Below are 20,464 nucleotides of genomic sequence, written 5' to 3' on the forward strand. Positions count from 1 at the left end.
TCAGTGCTTTATAATCTGGTGTTTGTGCAAAGATACAGAGCTCTGATCTGCTACAACCTACACTTTTCAATTCAAGCATGTATTATTTTCTAATCAGAGCAGAAAAACAGAACAGAAAAACAGCAATTACACTTTAAAACAGACACAATGACAAAGCACAGTCTATTTCTGAAGTGCAAGTCAGACAAAACTGTCATGAAAAAAAATAACTGATGCTGCTCTGAAGATCTTATAAAATCTCACAACAAACAGCAGCTTATTTACAGATAAACCAAACTCACCCAGTGAAGACTCTGCTGAGAGCTCCTGTCCTCAGGCAAGAGAGAGGACAAAGGAGGCTTCCCTTCTCCCTGGTGATGACACTAAGAATGACTCTCCCCAAAAGAATGTTCCCCATGTTGGAGTGCCCATCCTGGAGTCAAATTTAGCCTCGTGCCCTGCCCTCCCCGGGACAATGGGGAGCCCCTGCGTGGTCACTGCAGTGCCAAGGACTCCCAAACTCCCTCTAAATCAGGCCAATTATTGCCTTTGCCAAAGGATGGAAGGGAAGACAGGTGCCTCCAAAATCCAGGGGGTTGGATTATCCTCTGCTCTTTTAGGACAGAGCTCACAAAGCACCTGAACTGAATGATGAGTATTTTAACCTCCTCCAGGGATTTCCCTGGGGTTAACCTTGCCACTGCTGTGTAAGAGAGTGAAATTATTTGCTTTGGCATCTCTTTGGTGAATGGCAACTCCAGGCAAATCTTGTCAGTGTATAATTAGACCAGGAGCTACAGCAGCTCTTATGTTTTGGTCAGCTGTGACTGTTTAATTTTCCTTTTTACAGGCAAATGAAGCCTTGGTGCCTCAGTGGAGGGTGAGTTTGGGTATCCAGCTCCCCATGGTGGCGTCTGAGAGTTTGGGGTCACAGAACAGAATGCTGGTTTTCCATTTATTTGAGATGATCTTGCAATTCCAGCATTCAGGATAAACCCTTCCCAGCAATGTGAGAGGCAGGAGATATTTTTTTTTGGTGTCAGAGACCTTATGGAAATGAACTCCCCCATCAAATCTGGCCCAGGTTGAGTCACCCTGCCCAGATCAGTAGGATCCATTTCCAAGAGCCTTGTTTGCTTCACCAGCCAAAGAAGAAACCCAGGATCAGCACTAGAACTACAAGGACTTCCAGGTGGGAAGGTTATTTGGTGGCTGTGTTTCAGACATTCCTAAGAAAGCAACAAACAGGAACAACTGGGCAGGCAGGCCTGAATGTGCTTTGTTATGAGCATTATTCTTCAATTGGTTTTGGACAGTTCCATGATCATTCTAGTGCTTTCCTGAATTTTATATTATGAGAAGTAATGGGTAGTTATTTGTTTATTCTACTTAATATTAGTAACTTCATTCATCTTTGTCACATCAACCCTCTGTTGTATGCTTTAAGAAGAATCTTATGCTCTCCTCATATGAATGCTGACCACTTTTTTCACCTTTTCCTTGAAAAAACATCTAATACTCATGTCTCACAGCTCTCATTATCTCAGACTGAGGAGAAAGATACACATGGACATTTTAAATGCTCAGCACTGAGATCCAGCTGCTGCAGTCCTGCTGCACCACTGCCCCATCACTGACAGCAATGCTGGCAGGCCAGAACTAAGACAAAAAATCTATTTTATGTAGATATATTTATAGAGAGGAGCAGGCACTGATCCCTTGTCCCTGGTGACCAGTGACAGCACCCAGGGAATGGCTGCAGTTGTGTCAGGACAGGGTTAGGTTGGATCTCAGGAAAAGGTTCTTCCCCCAGAGGGTGGTTGGGCACTGCCCAGGCTCCCCAGGGCAGTGGGCACAGCCCCAAGACTGCCAGAACTCCAGGAGGGTTTGGACAACACTGAGGGACAGGGTGGGATTGTTGGGGTGTCTGTGCAGGGCCAGGGGTTGGACTGGATGATCCTTGTGGGTCCCTTCCAGCTCAGCATAATCTGTGATTCTATGAACTCTGCTTCATTCTGCCTCCAGAATTTGGAGCTTTTCATTTGTCCCTTGAGTTAAGATTTTCCTCAGAGGACTTGTTATAAAACCATCAGTGACTTTTCCACAGTGTTCAAGCACATTCCAATGCTGGAATAAGGAACAGGGAGGGAGGGAGAACGGGAGCCTCAGCCCGCAGCTCGTTCATCCCCGGTGCAAGGATCTCTGCTGAGCTTCCAGCAGGGCTGCTGGCCTGGGAGGGAGGGAGTGACAGCTCCCAGATTTAGCTGGGAAGACAAAGAGCAGTGCTTTGCTCCGGGGTTGCAGCTGCTGCCTGCCACTCCGATGTCCCTGGGACAACTGGGACTGCCACGCTCCCCTGTCATCGCCAGGACACCTGCCTGGCCATACCCAGGGCTTCGTGGCAGGGCCCTCCCATGTTTATTATCTGCAGCTATCAGAACTGTTATCTGGAAAAGCCAGGATTGCTGAGGAACAGCATGTTGCTGGGCACAGATGGCTGGCATGGGATGACCTTCGAAACAATGTTGAAATCCTGCTGTTTAATCTGAATATGTTCGTACACAGGAGACAGAGATAACGAGGTCCTGGAGCAGCTGTTTGACACAAATAAGGGCATCAGCTTGGTTATGAACAGCAGGGAAGCTGAAGGCAGTGAGGTCAGCACAGGTTGATGAGGGATGGATGACACATTCCTTGTGCAGCTCCAATAAAGTTCAATAGCGTCAACATCTCTTTCCAAGATTTTCTGGAGAGAAACAGTTTTAGAAGGGTTGATCTTCCTGTAAAACTGAAGAGGTGACTCATGAGACAAGAACCAATGTTCTTCTGCTTAGAAGATCAAGGCCTAAAAGATAAACATTGACTAAGCCATGGTGAGAGCAGGAAATCGGGAATATTGGAGTCAGTCCCCTCCTTGGGACACGGCTCAGAGCCTCCCTCCTGCCTGGGATCCCTGACCATCCCAGCTGCTGCTGGGAAGGGTGGAACAGGCAGGATGGGATGGGGCTGGAATCATTCCTGCCATACACAGCCTTTCTTTGCAGAGACAATGTAGCCTTGAAGGTGTTTAAGGTTCCTGAGGGAGAGATGGATGTCCCAGCTCTGGGATACTTTGCATCTTTATGAACCTACAGACATTCTAAAAACCCATTCCTAGACTCCTGCACCTCAGTTTCCATCTCTCCTCCACCAAGACAATACATTTATTACAGTCTGGACATGGCTAGACCCTGTGGCAGGGGATCTGCAGATGGAATTGAAAAGGCTTTTAAAACAGAAAAGAATGGATTTTTTAACAGCATCTTCAAATGCTCTCCCAAGGCCCCTGTTCCTTCCACACGAGGCTGCCCATACTGATCCTGTGCTGGGGGTTATGTTTCACAACACAAGCCAAAATGTTGACATTGTGGCATTTGATTATTCCCCGAGCAGTGTGGCTGGGAATGTTGTTGACACAAGACATGCAGCCCACAGGCAACTCTGAATAAGGTAATTGGCATCATTGGCTTTAAAAGCCTCTCCAGGGGTCTTTAGTAGGGAAAAATCTTACCCCTGGGGTCTCACACTCCTTGGAATCAGCACAGCTGGGCTGCTGCAGCTCCTGTAGCTGCAGAGTTTCTCTGTGTGTTGGTGTTTTGGGGCACAGAGCACGTGACACAAATCAAAGGACATTCCACAAACCCTTTGGGACTGAACAGTATGAAGAGGAGTGAGGGATGGAAGTGTCCCTCTGGTCTCTGCCCAAATCCTGCACATATTTAAACCTTTCCAACCCTGTGCCATGACAGCTCCTCACCACACCTGGACCTCTTGGCCTCACACAACATGGCCACTGTGCTTTGTCAGTTCTGCTGCTGCAGTTCAGAGCTGACCATTTGTCTGGAAAGTTTCTAAGACTAGTCCTTTAATCCTGGCTTGAATCATCAAAAATCTTTACTTCACAAGGCCATGGTTGATTTGCAAAATCACCCCAAAGCAGGAGGAGTTCAGCCTTTAGCTTCAGCTTCCCTGGAGTGAGAAAACACCCAAGTGCACTTAGAGTGAGAACAGCTGAGTTTTGCCTCTGGTTTTTTTTGCCTCTGAGTTTTGCCTTTGGCTCTTTGAGCAAATACTTCCCCATACCATTCAAGCCTTGCTTATTCCCATAAATGGTTTCAGTTCTCCCCTAAAACTGATGTCATCACGCACATTTCTTTCACCACAGCAGTGGAAATCAACAGGCTGAACTCTGCCTTCCTCTGAATGAAAAATAATTTCCTCCCCTGTCCCCTGAACAAGTAGAATTTAGATTGCCTTTTGTGACTGTGCAAGTGCTAAAGGCTTTAAAGAGCACAGCAGGACAAGGACGTGTTTCACAGAACTGCTGCATCAGAAGCTGTTACCCAGTTCAGTGACTAAGTCCATTCCAGGGAAGTAGCCCACTGTTTTCCAAGAATCATATATCCACCAATCTCTATTTAATTCTTTTACTGTACCATGGTACATTTCATTCTTTTAGGTTTGCATCCCTGGATTTCTTCAAAGGGTGGATATGTCTTAGACCTGGATCTTTGGTGTTGGTAAAGGGCAAAGGCAGTTTCTGTTGTAAATTTTGCTAAATTTTCAGTAAACTGAATCTGGAATTTCAATTTGAATCTTAACTCAGCTTTTAAAGTAATCCAATTCATAGTAAATTTGAAGAATGTGCAAAAAATAAGTGAAAAGACAATATTGCAGTGACCCAAGAAGTTATTATGTCACTAAAGGTACCAATCTCCATGGTGGGACAGCCTGGCAGCCCCGTGCCATGTTAATCCATCCAGGATTAGCTGTTTTTATTGCATTGCTTCCGTTTCATGCAAGAAAACATAATCTGGATTTTAACATCGTTGTCATCCTAACAAAATTATGTGTTCCCATCCTCATCCCCCTGTAGTTTTAACTCCAAATCCTTGAAGAACACAGTGAGAGCAGTGCCACTGCCCCAGCCTGGGACAGTGTCTGTGCAGCTCAGCCCCTTTGCTGCCGGGAACATTTCCGTGTCTGGAGCCTTTGGGAGCTGCAGTTGCTTTGCAGGATGTGGGAATGGATCTGGCAGCATCCACTGCTCCGTGTTGTCCTCTCCAGGGGAGTGGTTACCAGTCCTGACGGAGGAGAGGAGGGGTGCTGACAGTTCCTCCTCTGGAGCACAGTCTGTGCCAGCGTTCCCTGCAGGCAGGAGCAGTGGAAGTCCTGCTGCCTGTTGTCTGTAGCATCCTCCTTGTTTCAGCAAAGACAGGGACAACTGGGGCACACGCTCCTGATTTTCCACCCTGTCACTCTGCAGCAGCAGCTGTGTTTGCCCAGGGCTCCCCTGGAAGGGAACTGGCTCTTCTCTGCCCCTGCTCCCCCACAATGCCACCTTTGGCTGCTGTTCTCTGTAATTCCAGCTGCTGCAGCTCTTTCCCAGCACCTGGGTCGTGAGCTTTCCATCAACAAAACGACCTGGAGAGATTTCCTTAAGCGTTTGGTCTGGCTGCAAATTCTCGTACCCGTGGTCTGCGCCTTCGACACACAGCCCGTAGGTCAGGGGCAGGGCTTTGCTGGATGGGGCAGCAGGAACGCTTTTCTGGGCCTTTTGAGGAGCGTAACCAGTTGGAGCTGCAATTTCCTTGCAGGACGGCTGAGGGGGTAGCTGGAATGTTGGCACCTCTGCCTGTTGCTGATAGCCACTTTCTGGGGGGCAGGAAGGCTGTGGTGGCTCCAGTGCTCGGTCCAGTTGTTGGCTGATCTGAGGCAGCGGCACTTCAGAGGTGAAAAGGGAAGGTTTGGATAAACTAATGGGCTTTATGATGTGCTCCACGGTCAGTGTGAGAGGCTGGAACGATGAAATCCCTCTGAAGTCCTGTTGGAGTAGACAAACAAGCAGGAGTTATTAACAAGAAGCTGCAACCTTGAAGGTTTGCTTTTGGTTCTTTAAAATTTTCCTTGGAGAAGTGTCAGTAAGAGCCAGTAACAACCACCAGGGACCTGCTCTGCTGACAGAACTCCTTTTTTCCTGGGGAATGAGCTCTCACAGGAATACAGGCAGCTCTCACTGTGTATCAACTGTGCAATCCTAAAGGAAAACTCCTCCTTTAACTTACGCATAGTGTGGAAATAACCTTTTATTTTATTATTATACTTTATTATCCCTTAAGCTCATCTCACGTGAAGACCCAGCACTCAGTGTGGAAGGTGAAGGATAAGTGAGAATCCCTGATCTTTCAGGTCCCTCCCAGCCCAAGCTATTCTGGGATTTTATGATCTTAAAGCTCTGCTGCAGGGGCTGATGGACACTCACCAGAGCCATGGGCTGGGCACTGTGTTGTTTGACGTATTTGTAGATCACGTAACCAGCAGCAGCAAACACCAGCCCAGCACAGAATCCCAGTGCCACCAGGCTGTAGAGAACCCATGTCTTGTCTGGTTAGTGGGGAAGAGAACAAGTGGAAAGAGGGTTGGATTAGAAAAGCTGCACCAGATTAGCTAAATGATGTTATAGGTTTCATCTCATAGCACTTAATTTTTAAATTATTTAAGTTGGTGAAAATCAGTGTATTTTGTGTATCCAGTATCCCGGCTGGACTTTTCAATCAGCAGAGGGAACAGCCTCACCTTCTAGTGTTTTAACCCAAAACACTTGAGATTTGCTGCTTTTCTGGAGGAGATACATATAAACTGTTCCATTATATTCAGTGTCTGGGTCCAAGTCGGAAACTTCAAATTCTTTGTTGTGCTCATTCTTTGTCCGCTGTTGAAAACAAAGGTAAAATCTGTATTTTAGAAAGATTAAATCCTACATTTTCTTCAAATCAGATTGCAAAATTCAGCATAAAATATTATTTTACTTGATAAGTTTTAGTGCTATAATTACTCTGTAAGTATTGAATTCTAAATATTTACATCACTTTGCTTTCTGTTGTTGCTCTTTTTAATTTTGCATTTCAGTTTCTCGAGACTTGAACTAATTAAGTCATTTTTTTAGTCACAGTACCCTCAGAAACTCCAGTTTCTTTTCCAGAATTTAAGAGGAATGCCTAAAGTTCCCATTGTCTGCTGAGAGTCAAAGACTCCAAAACTTTCCCTGTCCCATCAGAAATCTCCTCCATCGTGTGTAAGCTCTGAGATTCTTCTCCATCTTACCCAAAATGTGATTTACAGAATCACAGGCCTGAGGTTGTGCTTTACCTGCTGGTGTGTCCTTTGGTTGAATATTGTCAGGTGATAACCAACAGCCCCAAATTTGCTGTAAATGTCCTCCACGGTGAGCTGGTGATCGTCCTCCCCCCTCAGGGGCGTGTAGGGGGGCCGGATGAGGAACTTTATGGACCGTACCTGGGGAATGTACTCCACTTGTGGTGCTCCTATAACAGCTGGGAAAGACACAACAGGCACTGTCAGCTGTGAAGGGTAAAGCTGATAATTATCAGATCGTCTTAAACACACAACACCCCCCTCAGATTATTACTGAAATTATTACTTCTGCTCATACACAACAAGGGTTTGAGCTGTATGGGCACAGGAGAAGTCAGGCAACTGGAGACACAGGTGCTGTGGGGTTCTGCCACACTCAGCCAGTGTTTGTTCCTAGGAGTTCTTGCCCCAGGCTTTTCCTTAGGACCCTGTTCTCAGTGATTCCATGTTGCTGCCCCGTCCCTCCCAGGGACATCCTCCTCCATGTGTGTGATGGTGTGAAATCCCACCACAGGGCACTCAGACAAAACTCCTATTCCCAACCAATGCCAGATTTTAGAGTAGTTCAGGTCTTTTGTGTCTACATTTATCCCTAGTGACAGGCACACGTTACACCCAACACTAAACAGAGGTTTAACCCCAGCTCTAACAGCAGCTCTAAGAGCAGCAGTTGGATCCCTTCATGGACATGTAGTTTGGAAACATGAAGCTGCAAAGAGCAGTTCTGGGAGGCAGGATCACCTCGTGTCTGATGCCCACACTGCAACAACAGTGAGTGTTTAATGACCAAAGCAGCCTGTGGCTCTTTCACAGCTTGTTTGGTGTAGAGATCTGAAGGCTCTTCACAATCACTGACTGGCACCTTGAATTATTCTGGGTGAATATGCAGTGGGACGAGTTTAGTCACAGAACCAATAATGCTTCCAAAGGATGTGCTGTGTGTCTGTAGAAGGGCTCACTTAGGGGTTGGGAACATGAAGTATCCATGGGGCTGGATGCTTATCCCAATTTGCAGGAGCTCACATTTCAAAGCTCCTGGGACTTTATTACTGGCTGTCCTTGGGTTGTGTCTTACTGGTTTCCTTCTGCCTCTCATCAGCCTTAATAGCAGCTCTCCCTTCAAGGGCACAGAGTCATGGGGTCACAGACTCACAGAATCAGAGACACCTGGCTTTTCCTTTTCCCCTGTAGTCCCACTTTGATGTTGGATCAAATGAGCCCATTTGCTCATTCGCCTCCTTGCCCCGACACCAAATCTTTAGGCCTTCAGTCCCTCCCTTGGCAAGCACAGGAGCCCTCCAGCACTGAAATCCGGGGAGGTGCTGCCCTAAACACTGGTGAGAGCGGGGCTGGCTCCCAAACAAGTGGGATTTGGGGGCTTTGGGCTGGGTACTTACTCTCTTTCCTGGGCTCGAACCTCTCGGAGCACACCCAGCCGGAGGAGCAGCTGCTCCGGCCCGTCGCCCTCACCCGGGCGTAGTAATGCTCTGTGAAGTTCTCTGTCTCACCAGTGAGGTTGCAGAAGTGCTGGGTGATACTCTGGCACTCGGCCTTGGGAAGCCAGGATTTTTCTCCATACCTGAGTTTAAAAAAAAAACAAACCAAAAAAAAACAACAAGAAGCTTTTAGTTTGTTTGGTAGAACGCGACCGGAGGAAGACAACTGTTCACACCTGCGTGGGAATGATGGAATAGAGGAGGAAGCTGCTGAAGGCAAAGAGTAGCTCAGTAAGGGAGTGAAGTTGGCAACCTAAGATGTAAAATATTTGCCTAACTGAGCATCATGTACCACTTTGAATAATCCTGTCCTTCACTGAGCTCTTCTCCAAGCAGAGCCATTTCTGTAACAGTAAAACAGCAAAACCAGCTTTTGCTTCTTGGCCCTTCTCTCTCTCCCTAAGAACAGCACAACTCCCCAAAAGAAGCAAACTTCACATACTGTTTGTACTGGACATCAAATACAGTGCCAGGGGGGATATCTGCTTCTGTTTCCCAGGTCAGGATGTTCTCAAAGTTCGTGGAAGAAAACCCTGCACGTTTCAGACATGATGATCTCCCTGTACTCACAATACCTGGAGGAGCAAAGAAACTGGTATTAAAAAGCATATTCTGGCATCTCAGCCCTCAGAGGAACGTGGGTCTGGTGCTGTTTACTGAACAGAAATATCAGGGATGCCACTTCCTGATATTTTGCTAGAGCTGGGCTGCAAAGCAGAAGCTTGAGGAGAACAAGGCTTCAAACCCTGCACACATCACCACATATACACCTTGCAGGTTGTTGACTCATCCCAAAAAAATGTAAGGCAGGAAGTTACACAGAAAGGCCTCAAAAACTCAAGCCAGAGAGAGAATCCTTGAATTTCTTGTCAAGTTTCTTTTAAAGCAGTTAAAACAAAACTGGTAGAATAAGAATAATGGTAAAATAAGAATAATAACCTGTTTTCAAGACCAGAATCATGTCTATGAATGCCTCTGCTTTCTGCCCCTACTCAGGGAAGTGGCCTGCAGAGCTCAGTTTCACATCCCTGAAGATGTGGCTGCCATTGACCTCTCCTGCTCCATGTTTTATTGGGTTGATCTGTGGAGTGACACGCAGGGACCCGACATCTGGACTCTGATCTGGGTGTGCCAGGCTGAAAGCAAACAACTCACCCAGCTCCCTGCTTCCCAAGCCCTGCTCCTCTGCCCCACAGAGAGGGCTCTGCCTTTGGTGAGCAGGGATGTCACCTGTCCCTGACAAACGTGGCCCTGCAGGGCAGGACACAACCATAGTCCCCCTGCAGAAAACTGGCTCTGAGCAGGTGCTGCAGAAATGTCCTACAGACTTTTGTCTCCTGCCATGAGAATAAACACTGCAAAATTTCCCAAGGCTGAGTCACAAGGTTCTAAATTGCAGGCCAACCTTCAGGACTTGTAAGCTCCATAAATTCAATTTATAGACAGATCCTCAAAGGTAGATCATTTATACATTACTCAATGCAGTTTGTGGTGTTGATAAACACCTGGAACATGGGTGGGCTTCAGCCTGTGCTTGTTGAGAGTGATCAGTCCCACCATGGTGCTCAAAATCAATGAGATCCCCTGTTAAAGAAGGGGGTGAGTAAGTGAAAGTAGGAAGGGAAAACTGAGGACAGGATGGGGGTGTCTTGGACAAGATCCCATTGAGCAGTTGTGGAGGAGCAGAGGCTAAATCACATCCAGATCCTGCTCCAAGCTTTCCCTCCCGCTGCCTCCCTGGAGCAGAGCTGAGTGCCAGCAGCTAAACCAGCTGGCTGCAGGGGAGGACAGCCAGGCAGAAAGGCACAGATCCATCCTCAGGGCTGTGTGTGGCATTTGGGCAGGGAAATGACACAGGAATGGACTGAAATCTAGTCCAGCTTTCACCCTGATTTCAACACCTGCCTCTGCTCGTTCAAGGCTCAGCACCCCTGTCCTGCTGTAGGAAGGGAGTGGGTTTCCCTGTCTGAGCACATTGAAAACTGAGTCACCAATACCCTGATCATATCAGGAGTAGGAAATCTCTGTCTTCCCACATTTATCCACACTAAAACAGTTATGCAAAGCAGTGTAACACAAGCACAGTCAAGTGTGGGCAGGGGAAAACCAGGATATTTCACAGTGACAGACCTTCTGTTCTGGGAGTTTCTGAAGGTGCCTTCCCTGAGGTGCAGGAGCACAGACAGGAGCAGACAATGACAAGCTGGAGTTTGGAAACAGCAGGTTTATCCTTCATTATCCCAGGAGTGAGTTTGCCATATCTGGAGTAGGATTAAATGGCTTTTAGAGGGTAGATTTAGATTAGATATAAGGGAGAAATCCTTCCCTGTGAGGGTGGGGAGGCCCTGGCACAGGTTGCCCAGAGAAGCTGTGGCTGCCCCATCCCTGGAAGTGTCCAAGGCCAGGTTGGATGGAGCTCTGAACAACCTGGGCTAGTGGAAGGTGTCCCTGTCCATGGCAGGGGGTGCAACTTGATGTTCTTCAATATCCCTTCCAACTCAAACCACTGTGTGATGATTCCATGATTTTCAGATTACATTTTTTTTTTTAATCTCTTTTAAAACCAGGGTTATTTATTCATTTGTGTCTCTGCTTAAGACATAAAGAGACTGATCCAAATCCCACTGAGATCAAGGAATATCCTTCACTCCTGTAGGATTTGGGTTGTAACACACCAGTGGCAAATGCTTTGAAGTGAAAGAATTTTTGCCTCCCTACTAATCCTTCAAGCACCGAGCACCCCAACCCACATGGGAATTATTAAAAGCAGAGAACAACATGGAAAACAAGTTTTATGCGACCTCAGACAACAGCTCACTCTCTAGGTGTTAATTCAGTAAGCATGATAGAAGTATGTCCCATACTACAGGATCAAACAGAAACACCCCACTTAGGGACAGGAAAGGAGAAGTCAGGACTTACCGACCACTGAAAATCCAGCCAGGACGAGCAGGAATCGCTTCATGAATCCCTGTGCAGGCTGGGCTGGGAGGGCAGGCAGTTGATCCTGCGTGCAGGTGAATCACCTTTCATGAGAGGTAAATTCTTTCTGGTGAGGCCAGGCTGGATTTGTTGCTCAGTAACAGGCTGCAGAGCTCCTATCCCGCCTTCCCTGGGATCTGAGCTCACCAGCCCCGCGGAGCCGTGCGCATGTGTGAGGGAGCGCGGGAGCCACGACAGGAGCACCTCTCCCCACCTGACTGTACAAAGGTCCATGAGCCAGAGGCTCAGAAAGTCCCCCAAATCTTGAAAAAGAGCCAAATACCTTTTTGCTGAGAGCTTCCTGCCCGAAAGCCCTCCCTGAGGTTTCTGGGGTTTGAGCCTGGCTTTTCTGGTCGGGCGACTCGGGCTTGTTGAAACTCTAGAAATTAAAACTCAGTGCTGGTGCACCTGGTTGGCTTTAATGCCTGCTGCAAGCAATACACCTATTTCCTCCAGAAATACCCCTGAATACTTTCTCAAAGTGGAAGTCAGCCAGATCACTTTGTTTTTACACTCTTCATACTGACCTTGGATGGGAACCAAATGACCAGCACGTGCCCTGCTGCAGCCTTGGCAGAGCACGAGCTCCTCAGGTCTGCCCTGCTCTGCCCTGCCAGGTGGGTGCAGAAGTTCTCTCACCTGACATAGGAAGGAGGTAGAAAGGAGGTGGCCTTTCCACAGGAGGAGCACATGCTTTGTGCAGAGGCCACTGTAGACCTACAGTTTATTTTTGTGTCTGTTTAAAATTTAAGGCTCCGTTAGGGATATCCTGGATGCCTGGTGGTAAGAACTGGGAGTTTGTGAGATACAGTTCCTTTTCCATAGCCTGCTCAGTTATTAAGGTGTTATTAAATTACATGTTCAGGTTTTTCTCAGAAGAGGGTGAGACATTTCCTTCTTCCATCAAAACTGAAATCTCCAGGAGATGCAGGTTTAGAACCACCAGGTGCATAGAACACTTGAGAACTGGTACCTCTGCATGCTGCTTATTTTACCCAAGACGTCCCAAGAGGAGAAGGCTTCACACATGCAGCCTGTATTTGAGGCTTAGGACACTCCCTGAGCCACTGCTTTTGACTGTTTCTAGCGTGGCTATTCCTTTTTCAAAAACTAGATTACCTCTGTGGCTCATTCCTCTGCTTTATCTTAACCCCTCTTCACAGCTGGGGGTCCTGTCCTCAGCCCTCAGCTTTGCCCAGGACTAACTGGACCACTGAATAAAGGTCAAGTGCCACCAAAGTTCCACAAACCCCAACTACCCCTTCTGCTTCCCTCTTTACCTCGTGGATTGTCTCTTCCTGAAGCTCCTTCTGTTCCCTGCTCTGCTGGGGTGTTAACAGGGCTCCAACCATGCCACGATGCACCACTGTGCATTTTGTCTTTCTCAGCTCACCTGGACAAAGGCAAAAGCCTCACAGGTGTGTTAAACAAGACACACCTATCCACCAGTGTGGCCCACATCTAATTAGTATAACTCCCTGTTAGGGTGTTCCCTGAATGACCTGCTAAAGTATTTCCACTTTTCCTTCACTCACGTCACTACCTTGTGCCTCTGCTGTGTGCCAGGGCAGGGATGAGGGACCTTGATTGTACCTGAGACTTTAGTTTTGAGAATATAACTTCCAACTTTATTCCTGCCCTTATTTCTAGCGAGATGCCACCTTTTGAACAGCCCAGGAAGCACCTCCCTGAATCTTTAGGTGCCTGAAGGTTTCCAAATCTCTACTTTCAAGTTGGAAATTAAGTACTTGGCTTCGAACTTCCAAACCTCCTCAAATTTTCAGCTCCCTCACTGTCGGGGGGGGGGGGGGGGGGGGGCTGCAGCAAACCTGGTGACTGCTACATGTGTGGATGTGGCACCTGGGGACATGCTGGACTTGGCAGTGCTGGGTTTAACAGCTGGACCTGATGATCTGACAGGTCTTTTCGAAATGAGGTGATTCTCTGATGCTCTGATAAGGACTGGTGGCTCTGGAAGAGGCAGCACTGGGCTCTGGCTGTGACTGACCCTTTTGCAGTGGAAAACAGGTCTCAGACCCTGCTGAAAGAAAACGTGGAGGAGTGGGATGCTGCCTCCCCCTGGCAGCTCACCTGGCCCTGCAGCCTGTCCCTCAGCTCCCTGGAAAGACAAAGAACTGATCCCAGGCCCTGTTTGCAGAGCTGTGACATGTCAAAATAATTTTGTAGAGGTTACACAACTCCAGAGCTTCCTGTAACTCAAAGCCTGGGGGTTTTTCCTTGATTGCACAAGAAATTGGGTGGTGATTATGCTTGTATCATCTGTATCTTTCTAAATGAACTGGAGGGATTACAATGCAGGATGTACCAAAGGACACTTTGCAGAGGACAGGCAAGAAAAAAAAGGATAATTCTAGTTGATGGGTCCTTTCTCCAATCTCCCACTTTAATTTAGGCCCTTAATTAGCACATCTTGCTTCAAAGCTGTTCCCAACCCCTCCTATCACCCTCTCCCTCTTTCAAATCTTGTCCTCCTGATTTTCTAAAGATTTCAGCTTTAATACCCTCCATCAACACCCTTCCCTCATCTGAGACAACTCTCCCTGAATGCAGAGAATGGCTGGGGGGTGTTTCCCTCTTTCTTTTAAGGCTTTGCTTTTCGGTGTGGCCTCCACACAAAGGCTCTCTCTTTATACTTCAGTATAAAAAGACTTTGTACAAGGGCACATAGTGATAGGACAAGGGATAATGGCTTTAAACTGACAGAGGGGAGATCTAGATTAGATATAAGGAAGAAATTGTTCCCTGTGAGGGTGGGGAGGCCCTGGCACAGGTTGCCCAGAGAAGCTGTGGCTGCCCCATCCCTGGAAGTGTCCAAGGCCAGGTTGGAGCAACCTGGGCTATTGGAAGGTGTCCCTGTCCATGGCAGGGGACTGGAATGAAATGAGCTTTCAGGTCACTTCCAATCCAAACCACTCCTTGATTCTTTGTTCAGAGAGAGGGTCACAATCCTGGTTTTTCTGTGACCAGGATGGCCTGTCTGGGAAGTGTCACAGCATTCTACTCCAACCAAAGCATTAGGAAGGCCCAGGTGGGGTCCTGTTTTAAAATGTAATATTTTTCAGGATGAGCTGCAGTCACCCTTTGTAGCTCTGGGACACAAAAACACACACACATGGAGTTATATATCAAAATATCAAAATATTATTGCTCTCAGACACTCTGCACAGCAGGAGGAGTTTCGGCTTCTGTAAGTATATTCATATAAAACAAAAAATAAATAAATAAACAAACATGCTGCATATTTCTCCCTCTGTTGGAACACAGAAGGTGATCTCTGTAGGCTGAGGTAGAGAACTTTCCATCCCACAAAAAACAGATGTTGCTGACTGGCTCTGTAAGGTGCTCCCAGTCCAGCAGAGGTGCAGTTCTGCAGTTGGGGAGGAGCAAATGTGACATAAACAGTTTAAAATCTCCTCCAAATCAATGTGCAGGCACAACACTGTGTTTTCAGGGCCCAGCTGATGGTTTCACACGAGTCTGGGTTGTGGTTTTGCCTTTCATAACTCACATGTAGCAGCTGCCTTGCTCTGAAGTTTTGGGTGAACAGGAGGCAGTGCCTGTTTGCTGTGTGAAACCTCTGCCTGACTCACCCCTGGCTCTAATCAGAGCCTGAGCACCTTATCACAGTACATTGGGACAGTGTACAGAGGTTACTGAGAAATTAATTACACCTTCTGTGTCCCTAAAGTCATATGCCTTGATAGGCCAGACATCAGCAGAGAAAACTCCAAGTGAATAAATAAAAAACCAGCGTCACTCTCAAGTTATTTGTCCTTGTTCAGGTATCCTTGCCTGGATATCTGGAGCTCTCCAGCATTTTCCAGGCACTCTGGGTACTCTAGGTCCTTCCCAAGTAATGTGCATGGCTGTAGCCTTTGAATTGAAACTTGGGATCATATTTGTCCCCCGTGTTTGAAGGTTCAAAGGTGTCACTCAGCCCCGTGGAGGTGGGAGGTGTCCCTTCGGTAGAACTGTCACTGTCACAGTCACTCGAGATCCCTTCATCTGCTGCCACCTGCAGAGTGTGTAAGGGGATGAGCAGCTGGATGTTGGGATCCTTCCCGAGCTGGGATATCCCGTGGATCTGGACCTGCAGATCAGTGATTGATTTCTGGTGATACCTGGTGAAGTGATGACCCTCCTGCTGCAGGTGGTGCTCACCGGGAGGGCCTTGGGCACAAACCCCCTCCATCAGTGGATGAAGGAGGGTCATTTCCAGGCTCTCACCCCTGTCTGCCTCGTGCTGGTCACTGAAACCTGGGAATCTCACATCAGTGAGGGATATTGTCCCTAAGGAGGAACTGTGAGAAAGGGATGCCTCCTCATTTGCTTGGGATCCTGAGGTGTCCACCTCATCCTTTCTCTCTGGGAAGGAGGAGAAACCCAAGGTACTGAGGTCAAGCAGAGATTCACTGTCCACAGAGAGACCTCCAGTTCCTGAATCCAAGCTTGTTTTCCCCTGAACTGCTTGGGGTGGTTGGCAGTTGAGATGTCTCTTTGGAAAGCGAGTCACTTGGTTGTATGGGATGAAAGTACCACTGTCTTCTTCTTCCTCCTCCTCCTCCTCCTCCTCATCATCATCTGATGATGATGATGATGGTGATAGGAAAGAAGCCACCCGTGGTAGGTTGTTCCTTGCTAAGGCTCTGCCTGTTTTCCTTTGTGCCTTTGGCTTCTCTGTGCAGCTCAGAGCATCACTGCAGAATTCCTTCTCACTGAGCTCCAAGGGAAAGGCTGCTCCAGCAGCTTGGAAGTGACGAAAATCCTGCCAGGGAAAAGGAGGGAGACAGTCAGTTAGTGATGCTTTTAAAATAAAAGTTTGGATACAGGAAAGCCTACTTAAAATGGGACTTAGGAACACAAAACTGAGACGTGCAGAACCCCCCCCCCACTCCTCCCCAGTTCCCCTCTGAAAACCAGTAAGACATTGAGTCAGGAGGGGACCCCAGAATCTGGGCCATACCAGAGCCTGAGGCATCTTCCTTTGCTTGGCATCTTGTTTCAAAAAGCAGAGGATGAAGGCACCAATCAGGAAGATGGGGAGGACAAACACAGGGATCGTGGCAGGAAGTGGGAATTTCACTGATGAAGAAGAAAAAATAATCTCCCATTGGTGCTGTTTTCATAGCAATTATGGGCTTTATATTCAGCTGTTCTTTCAGAAATTTCAAAAAATGGTGGACTCAAGATCTGTATTTTGCAAATGCAGAGGAAGGAGAACAGACCTGCCTAAGATCAGACTCTAAGTCATGGTCACAAAGGAATGTTGATACCAGCCAATGCTTTACTTGGATCAGGGAAAACATGAAGCTTTATTCACATATATTTCCCCAAATTTCCCTCAAGAGCACAATTCAAGTACAATATCCAGGATGTTCAGCAAACATTTCAGGGTTGGCTTTTTAAAGTGAAAATGTTTCTATAGAAAGCAGGAACCATTCACTAGAAAATCCAGCCCTTTAACAGGAAGCCCATTGTTGTTGTTTTTGTTGTTTTTGAAGAGCTAGTTTTGGTGGAAATCTTTGACTTGCCCTGATCCCACTCGATGTCCCACCACATCCTTTTCTGGGAAGGACCAGAAAAAGGTCCACATACCTTTGTGGTTTAATGGCACACACACTGGTGGGGAGAATTCGCTGTATTTTGTGGGGTAGCTTTCGTAGATAGATCTGGCACTAAAGCAGTAGTTGCCTCTGAGTGCAGTGGTATTAATAGTCACTGAGTCCCTCTTGAATTTATCTTCATATTTCTTCTGTTTGGAAACAAAACAGAGGATTGGGGAGATGGTTCTTTCACTATTTGGGTGGTGTTTCTCTACCATTTCAGCCCATGATTCCCTTTGTTACGTTGTGTGGCTTCAGGGGTTGGGAGGTGCATGGTGAGACACTCCAAGCAAGCATCTCTCCCAGGGTGATGGATCCCAGGGTGGGATTTCCAGCTGTGCTGTGCTCTGTTCTGCCAGGCAATGCTGACCTGGTTGTTTTAAACCTCAGATATTGACTGTAGTGTAGCATCCCCTTCCTGATAAAAATGGGGAACTGACAATAAAATAAGGAGGCACACACACACAACACACACACATGCACTCACATCTACTTTTTCCCTCTGGCTTTGGTTTAATTCTGGTTTGGCCAGTTCCTTTTCCCTAGGCCCTGGATGCAGAAATTTGAAGCTGTTTCAGTTCAAGCCGATCATTGTTCCTCCTTTCCCCCCAGGAAGAGCCACTTTTACTGACCTTGTCTTCAGATCCAGCTTTCCAGTAGTTCAGTTCGTACTTCCAAGTGAGCTTCTCCACACAGGTGGGCAAAGGGAAGGAGGCACTCACATTGATTAAATTCTCCTTGACCTTCAGGATGAGCACGGGGGGAGCCAGTTCCACTGCAATGGAGCAACCAGACATGAGAATGGTGCTTGCTTGGGTCTTACCTTTCTGTGACTGATCCACACTGTGAGGGAGGCAAAAGAACACCTTTTTTACCCCACATCCCCCTGCTGGTATATATATGGAAAGCTTGAAGCCAGTTTGTTCACCTGGAGCTCTGATGAACAAATTCTGACAACTCTTGCTGCAAATTTAATTTTCAATCAATCAGGGCTCGTTGTAGTTTGTGCTCCACAAAGCTCCTGATTTCTGTTTCTGTGGTGTGTGAGCTGCTCATTTGCTCAGGCAACACTGTTGCTGGGATGTCCCTCCATCCAGGCTGGAACCTGAACAGACTCACCTGCTGAATAGTAATCCTTGAACCGGGATTTTACCCAGCGTGACTGGAGTCGTCCTGAAACAGCTCTCACTCGAGCCCGGACCTCAGCGTAGATGTTTGAAGGCTCACAAGTCAGAATGCAAGAGGTTGTGGGAATGTTGTTGCAATGAGGAACCTCCAGCCATTTGCCCTCGTGATCCTTGCTGAAAGAAGAAACAACCACACCATAATTACCATAATATTAAACGTGTTGTTTTGCTATAACTTGTGCAGCAAGAGAAGGGAGTGTTTTGGGAGGATGGGTCCCAAATCTTGCTCGGAGTTTGGAGCACTTTCAACATGGACAATGTTTGGTTTTTGGTGAAAGGTCACTGATCATTATGACATTGATTAATAGAGTTGCACAGTTGTTTGCCCTGTGCCACACCTTCAATCAGACTTACCTTTCATAACTCACAGTATATGTCACATCTTGGGGAGACCCTTCTCCTGGAGTCCACGTCACAATCATTTCAAAATCCTTTGACAGTAGTGTAACATTCTGAGGAGGGAGAAGTCGGACATGGCCTGATCAAAAGGGAAAATCATGTGGATTATTTAAAAATATCTTTGGGGATAGGAAATATCACCTGGTTTTGATTGAGGTGGTGTCAAAATTTGAGGCAGAGCAGCTCAGTTCATTTAAAACTGGAAACTGGCTATGGAAGCAGGTGTGATATAGTAATTTTTTTTCCTGATTTCTTATAAAACATCCTCCCAGGCTGATCCTGCCAGGAATGCAGCGAGGTGCAGCATCCAACTCTGCCACATGGACTTTCCTGGCACCTATTTTTCCTGGCAGACCAGTACATCCATCACTAAGCCCTCAACAAGACCCCTTCTACAGACAGGTTTTAAATTGCCTTTGCCATGGAATAACTCACTTTGTGTGAATCATTCCCATTCAAACTGCTTAAAATTTACCCGTGTCTGTCTCTCCTCCTTACAAGCAAAGCCACGTTGTGAAAGGAAAAGTAACAAAGAGGTACCTCCAGCCCGGTGCAGGAAGCACAGAGCCACCAGAACTCGGACCCTCCAGGAGAATGTCCCGCTGGCCACATCTTCCTTCCCTTGACACCTTTTCATGGCGCTGTTTTTCTTGGCTGAAGTTGTTTGAATTCAGGGGATGCTGGAGCCAATGCCCCGCACACACGCGCACACCCTCCCTTCCTGGTACAGCCAAGCACAGCCCCGCACGTTGGACCGGGCAAGGAGCCCGTGGGAGAGGAATTTTGGGGAAAGGAGGAGTGAAAGGTTGCAGTACTACGCCCTCCAGTGCACCTCGGCACAGGCTGTGGAACGCAGAGGAAGCCCAGCCCAACCTCGTTAAAAATCAGACCTTTGGAATGTACCTGCGTGGCTGTGAAATATTAATAGAAATCAACTGAGGTTTCACTGCTGGAGGAATCTATTTATAACCACCACCAATAAAAAACGGAAGGGTGGGGTGCTCTGATAGCCCGGGGTTTACAAGAGATCGAGGATTTTCTCTTTATTTCTGTCACCATCCCGTTTTTCAGGAGCCAGGGAATCACTCCACTTCCCAGATGCAGGGGTGAGGTGCAGAGGTGGGACAGGGATCTGCCCCTTCCCACTGTGGGCAAGTGAAAGGACGTGGATCCATCTGCTAAATCCTGTGTGTTTCCTGAATGCCAGTGCTGCAACTTCCCTATGCCTTGGTTACCAGTTATTTGTCAGGAGACCAAAAATCTCCCTGAGCATCAGGACCAGCTGCCAGGGCTGAGCCAGCACATGGGTGGTGCTTGGCCCCTGTGCTCCCAGATCCATGATCCCATTCCAAGACTCTTGGCCTTGGAATTTGCAGCCATAAGACTCCCAAGGTGTTTATATCCTCACAACACGGTTCCTTTCAACTCCAGAGCTCTCCTGGGGCACAGCCCAGTTCCCAAGTTGCTGCTGTGTCCCACACCCTCACAGTTCTTCCTGAAGCAAAGCCAAGGAGCAGCAGTTTTGTTCTGTGTGTCTCAGAAAATCAGGAAATATCCCGGCTCAGCCACCTTACAAGTACAATGCCCAGGGGGATGTGCTTGG

The 20,464-nt window shown here is 47.4% G+C and overlaps 2 protein-coding genes across 3 annotated transcripts; both read right to left on the reverse strand.

Moving 5' to 3' along the window:
- Nucleotides 1-4,689: 4,689 nt before the first annotated feature.
- On the reverse strand, nucleotides 4,690-11,769 carry IL22RA1 (interleukin 22 receptor subunit alpha 1). 2 transcript variants are annotated; one of them, XM_027661278.1, is made up of 8 exons: nucleotides 11,592-11,769; nucleotides 10,800-10,930; nucleotides 9,112-9,244; nucleotides 8,571-8,752; nucleotides 7,168-7,352; nucleotides 6,595-6,730; nucleotides 6,281-6,402; nucleotides 4,690-5,842 (listed from the first exon to the last, which is right to left on the reverse strand). In XM_027661278.1, the coding sequence occupies exons 2-8, from the start codon at nucleotides 10,903-10,905 to the stop codon at nucleotides 4,865-4,867; spliced, it is 1,842 nt and encodes a 613-aa protein (XP_027517079.1). In that variant the 5' UTR covers nucleotides 10,906-10,930; nucleotides 11,592-11,769; the 3' UTR covers nucleotides 4,690-4,864. The 2 variants fall into 2 exon arrangements, with proteins under 2 accessions (XP_027517079.1, XP_027517081.1); XM_027661280.1 differs by lacking the exon at nucleotides 10,800-10,930.
- Nucleotides 11,770-15,162: 3,393 nt separating this feature from the next.
- IFNLR1 (interferon lambda receptor 1) lies at nucleotides 15,163-19,498 on the reverse strand. The gene is made up of 7 exons (XM_027661464.1): nucleotides 19,402-19,498; nucleotides 18,817-18,940; nucleotides 18,395-18,576; nucleotides 17,908-18,050; nucleotides 17,268-17,424; nucleotides 16,636-16,754; nucleotides 15,163-16,437 (listed from the first exon to the last, which is right to left on the reverse strand). Exons 1-7 carry the CDS (start codon nucleotides 19,496-19,498, stop codon nucleotides 15,511-15,513), a joined length of 1,749 nt encoding a protein of 582 aa, XP_027517265.1. The 3' UTR covers nucleotides 15,163-15,510.
- Between the last annotated feature and the right edge of the window lie 966 nt (nucleotides 19,499-20,464).

Source organism: Corapipo altera, unplaced genomic scaffold, assembly GCF_003945725.1.
Source record: "Corapipo altera isolate COAL_440 unplaced genomic scaffold, ASM394572v1 201, whole genome shotgun sequence".
Taxonomy (NCBI): Eukaryota; Metazoa; Chordata; class Aves; order Passeriformes; family Pipridae; genus Corapipo; species Corapipo altera.

Excerpts from the sequence above, each read along its gene's own strand:
- IFNLR1 (XM_027661464.1), bottom strand. The coding sequence starts at position 19,498 with ATGAAAAGGTGTCAAGGGAAGGAAGATGTGGCCAGCGGGACATTCTCC. Across the intron at positions 18,941-19,401 it reads CTTCCTGCACCGGGCTGGAG|GCCATGTCCGACTTCTCCCT; the intron begins GTACCTCTTTGT and ends CCTTTTGATCAG. Across the intron at positions 16,438-16,635 it reads GGAAGATGCCTCAGGCTCTG|GATTTTCGTCACTTCCAAGC; the intron begins GTATGGCCCAGA and ends TTTCCCTGGCAG.
- IL22RA1 (XM_027661278.1), bottom strand. The coding sequence starts at position 10,905 with ATGAAGGATAAACCTGCTGTTTCCAAACTCCAGCTTGTCATTGTCTGC. Across the intron at positions 9,245-10,799 it reads AGAAACTCCCAGAACAGAAG|GTATTGTGAGTACAGGGAGA; the intron begins GTCTGTCACTGT and ends TTGCTCCTCCAG. Across the intron at positions 6,731-7,167 it reads ACCAAAGGACACACCAGCAG|CGGACAAAGAATGAGCACAA; the intron begins GTAAAGCACAAC and ends TGTTTTCAACAG.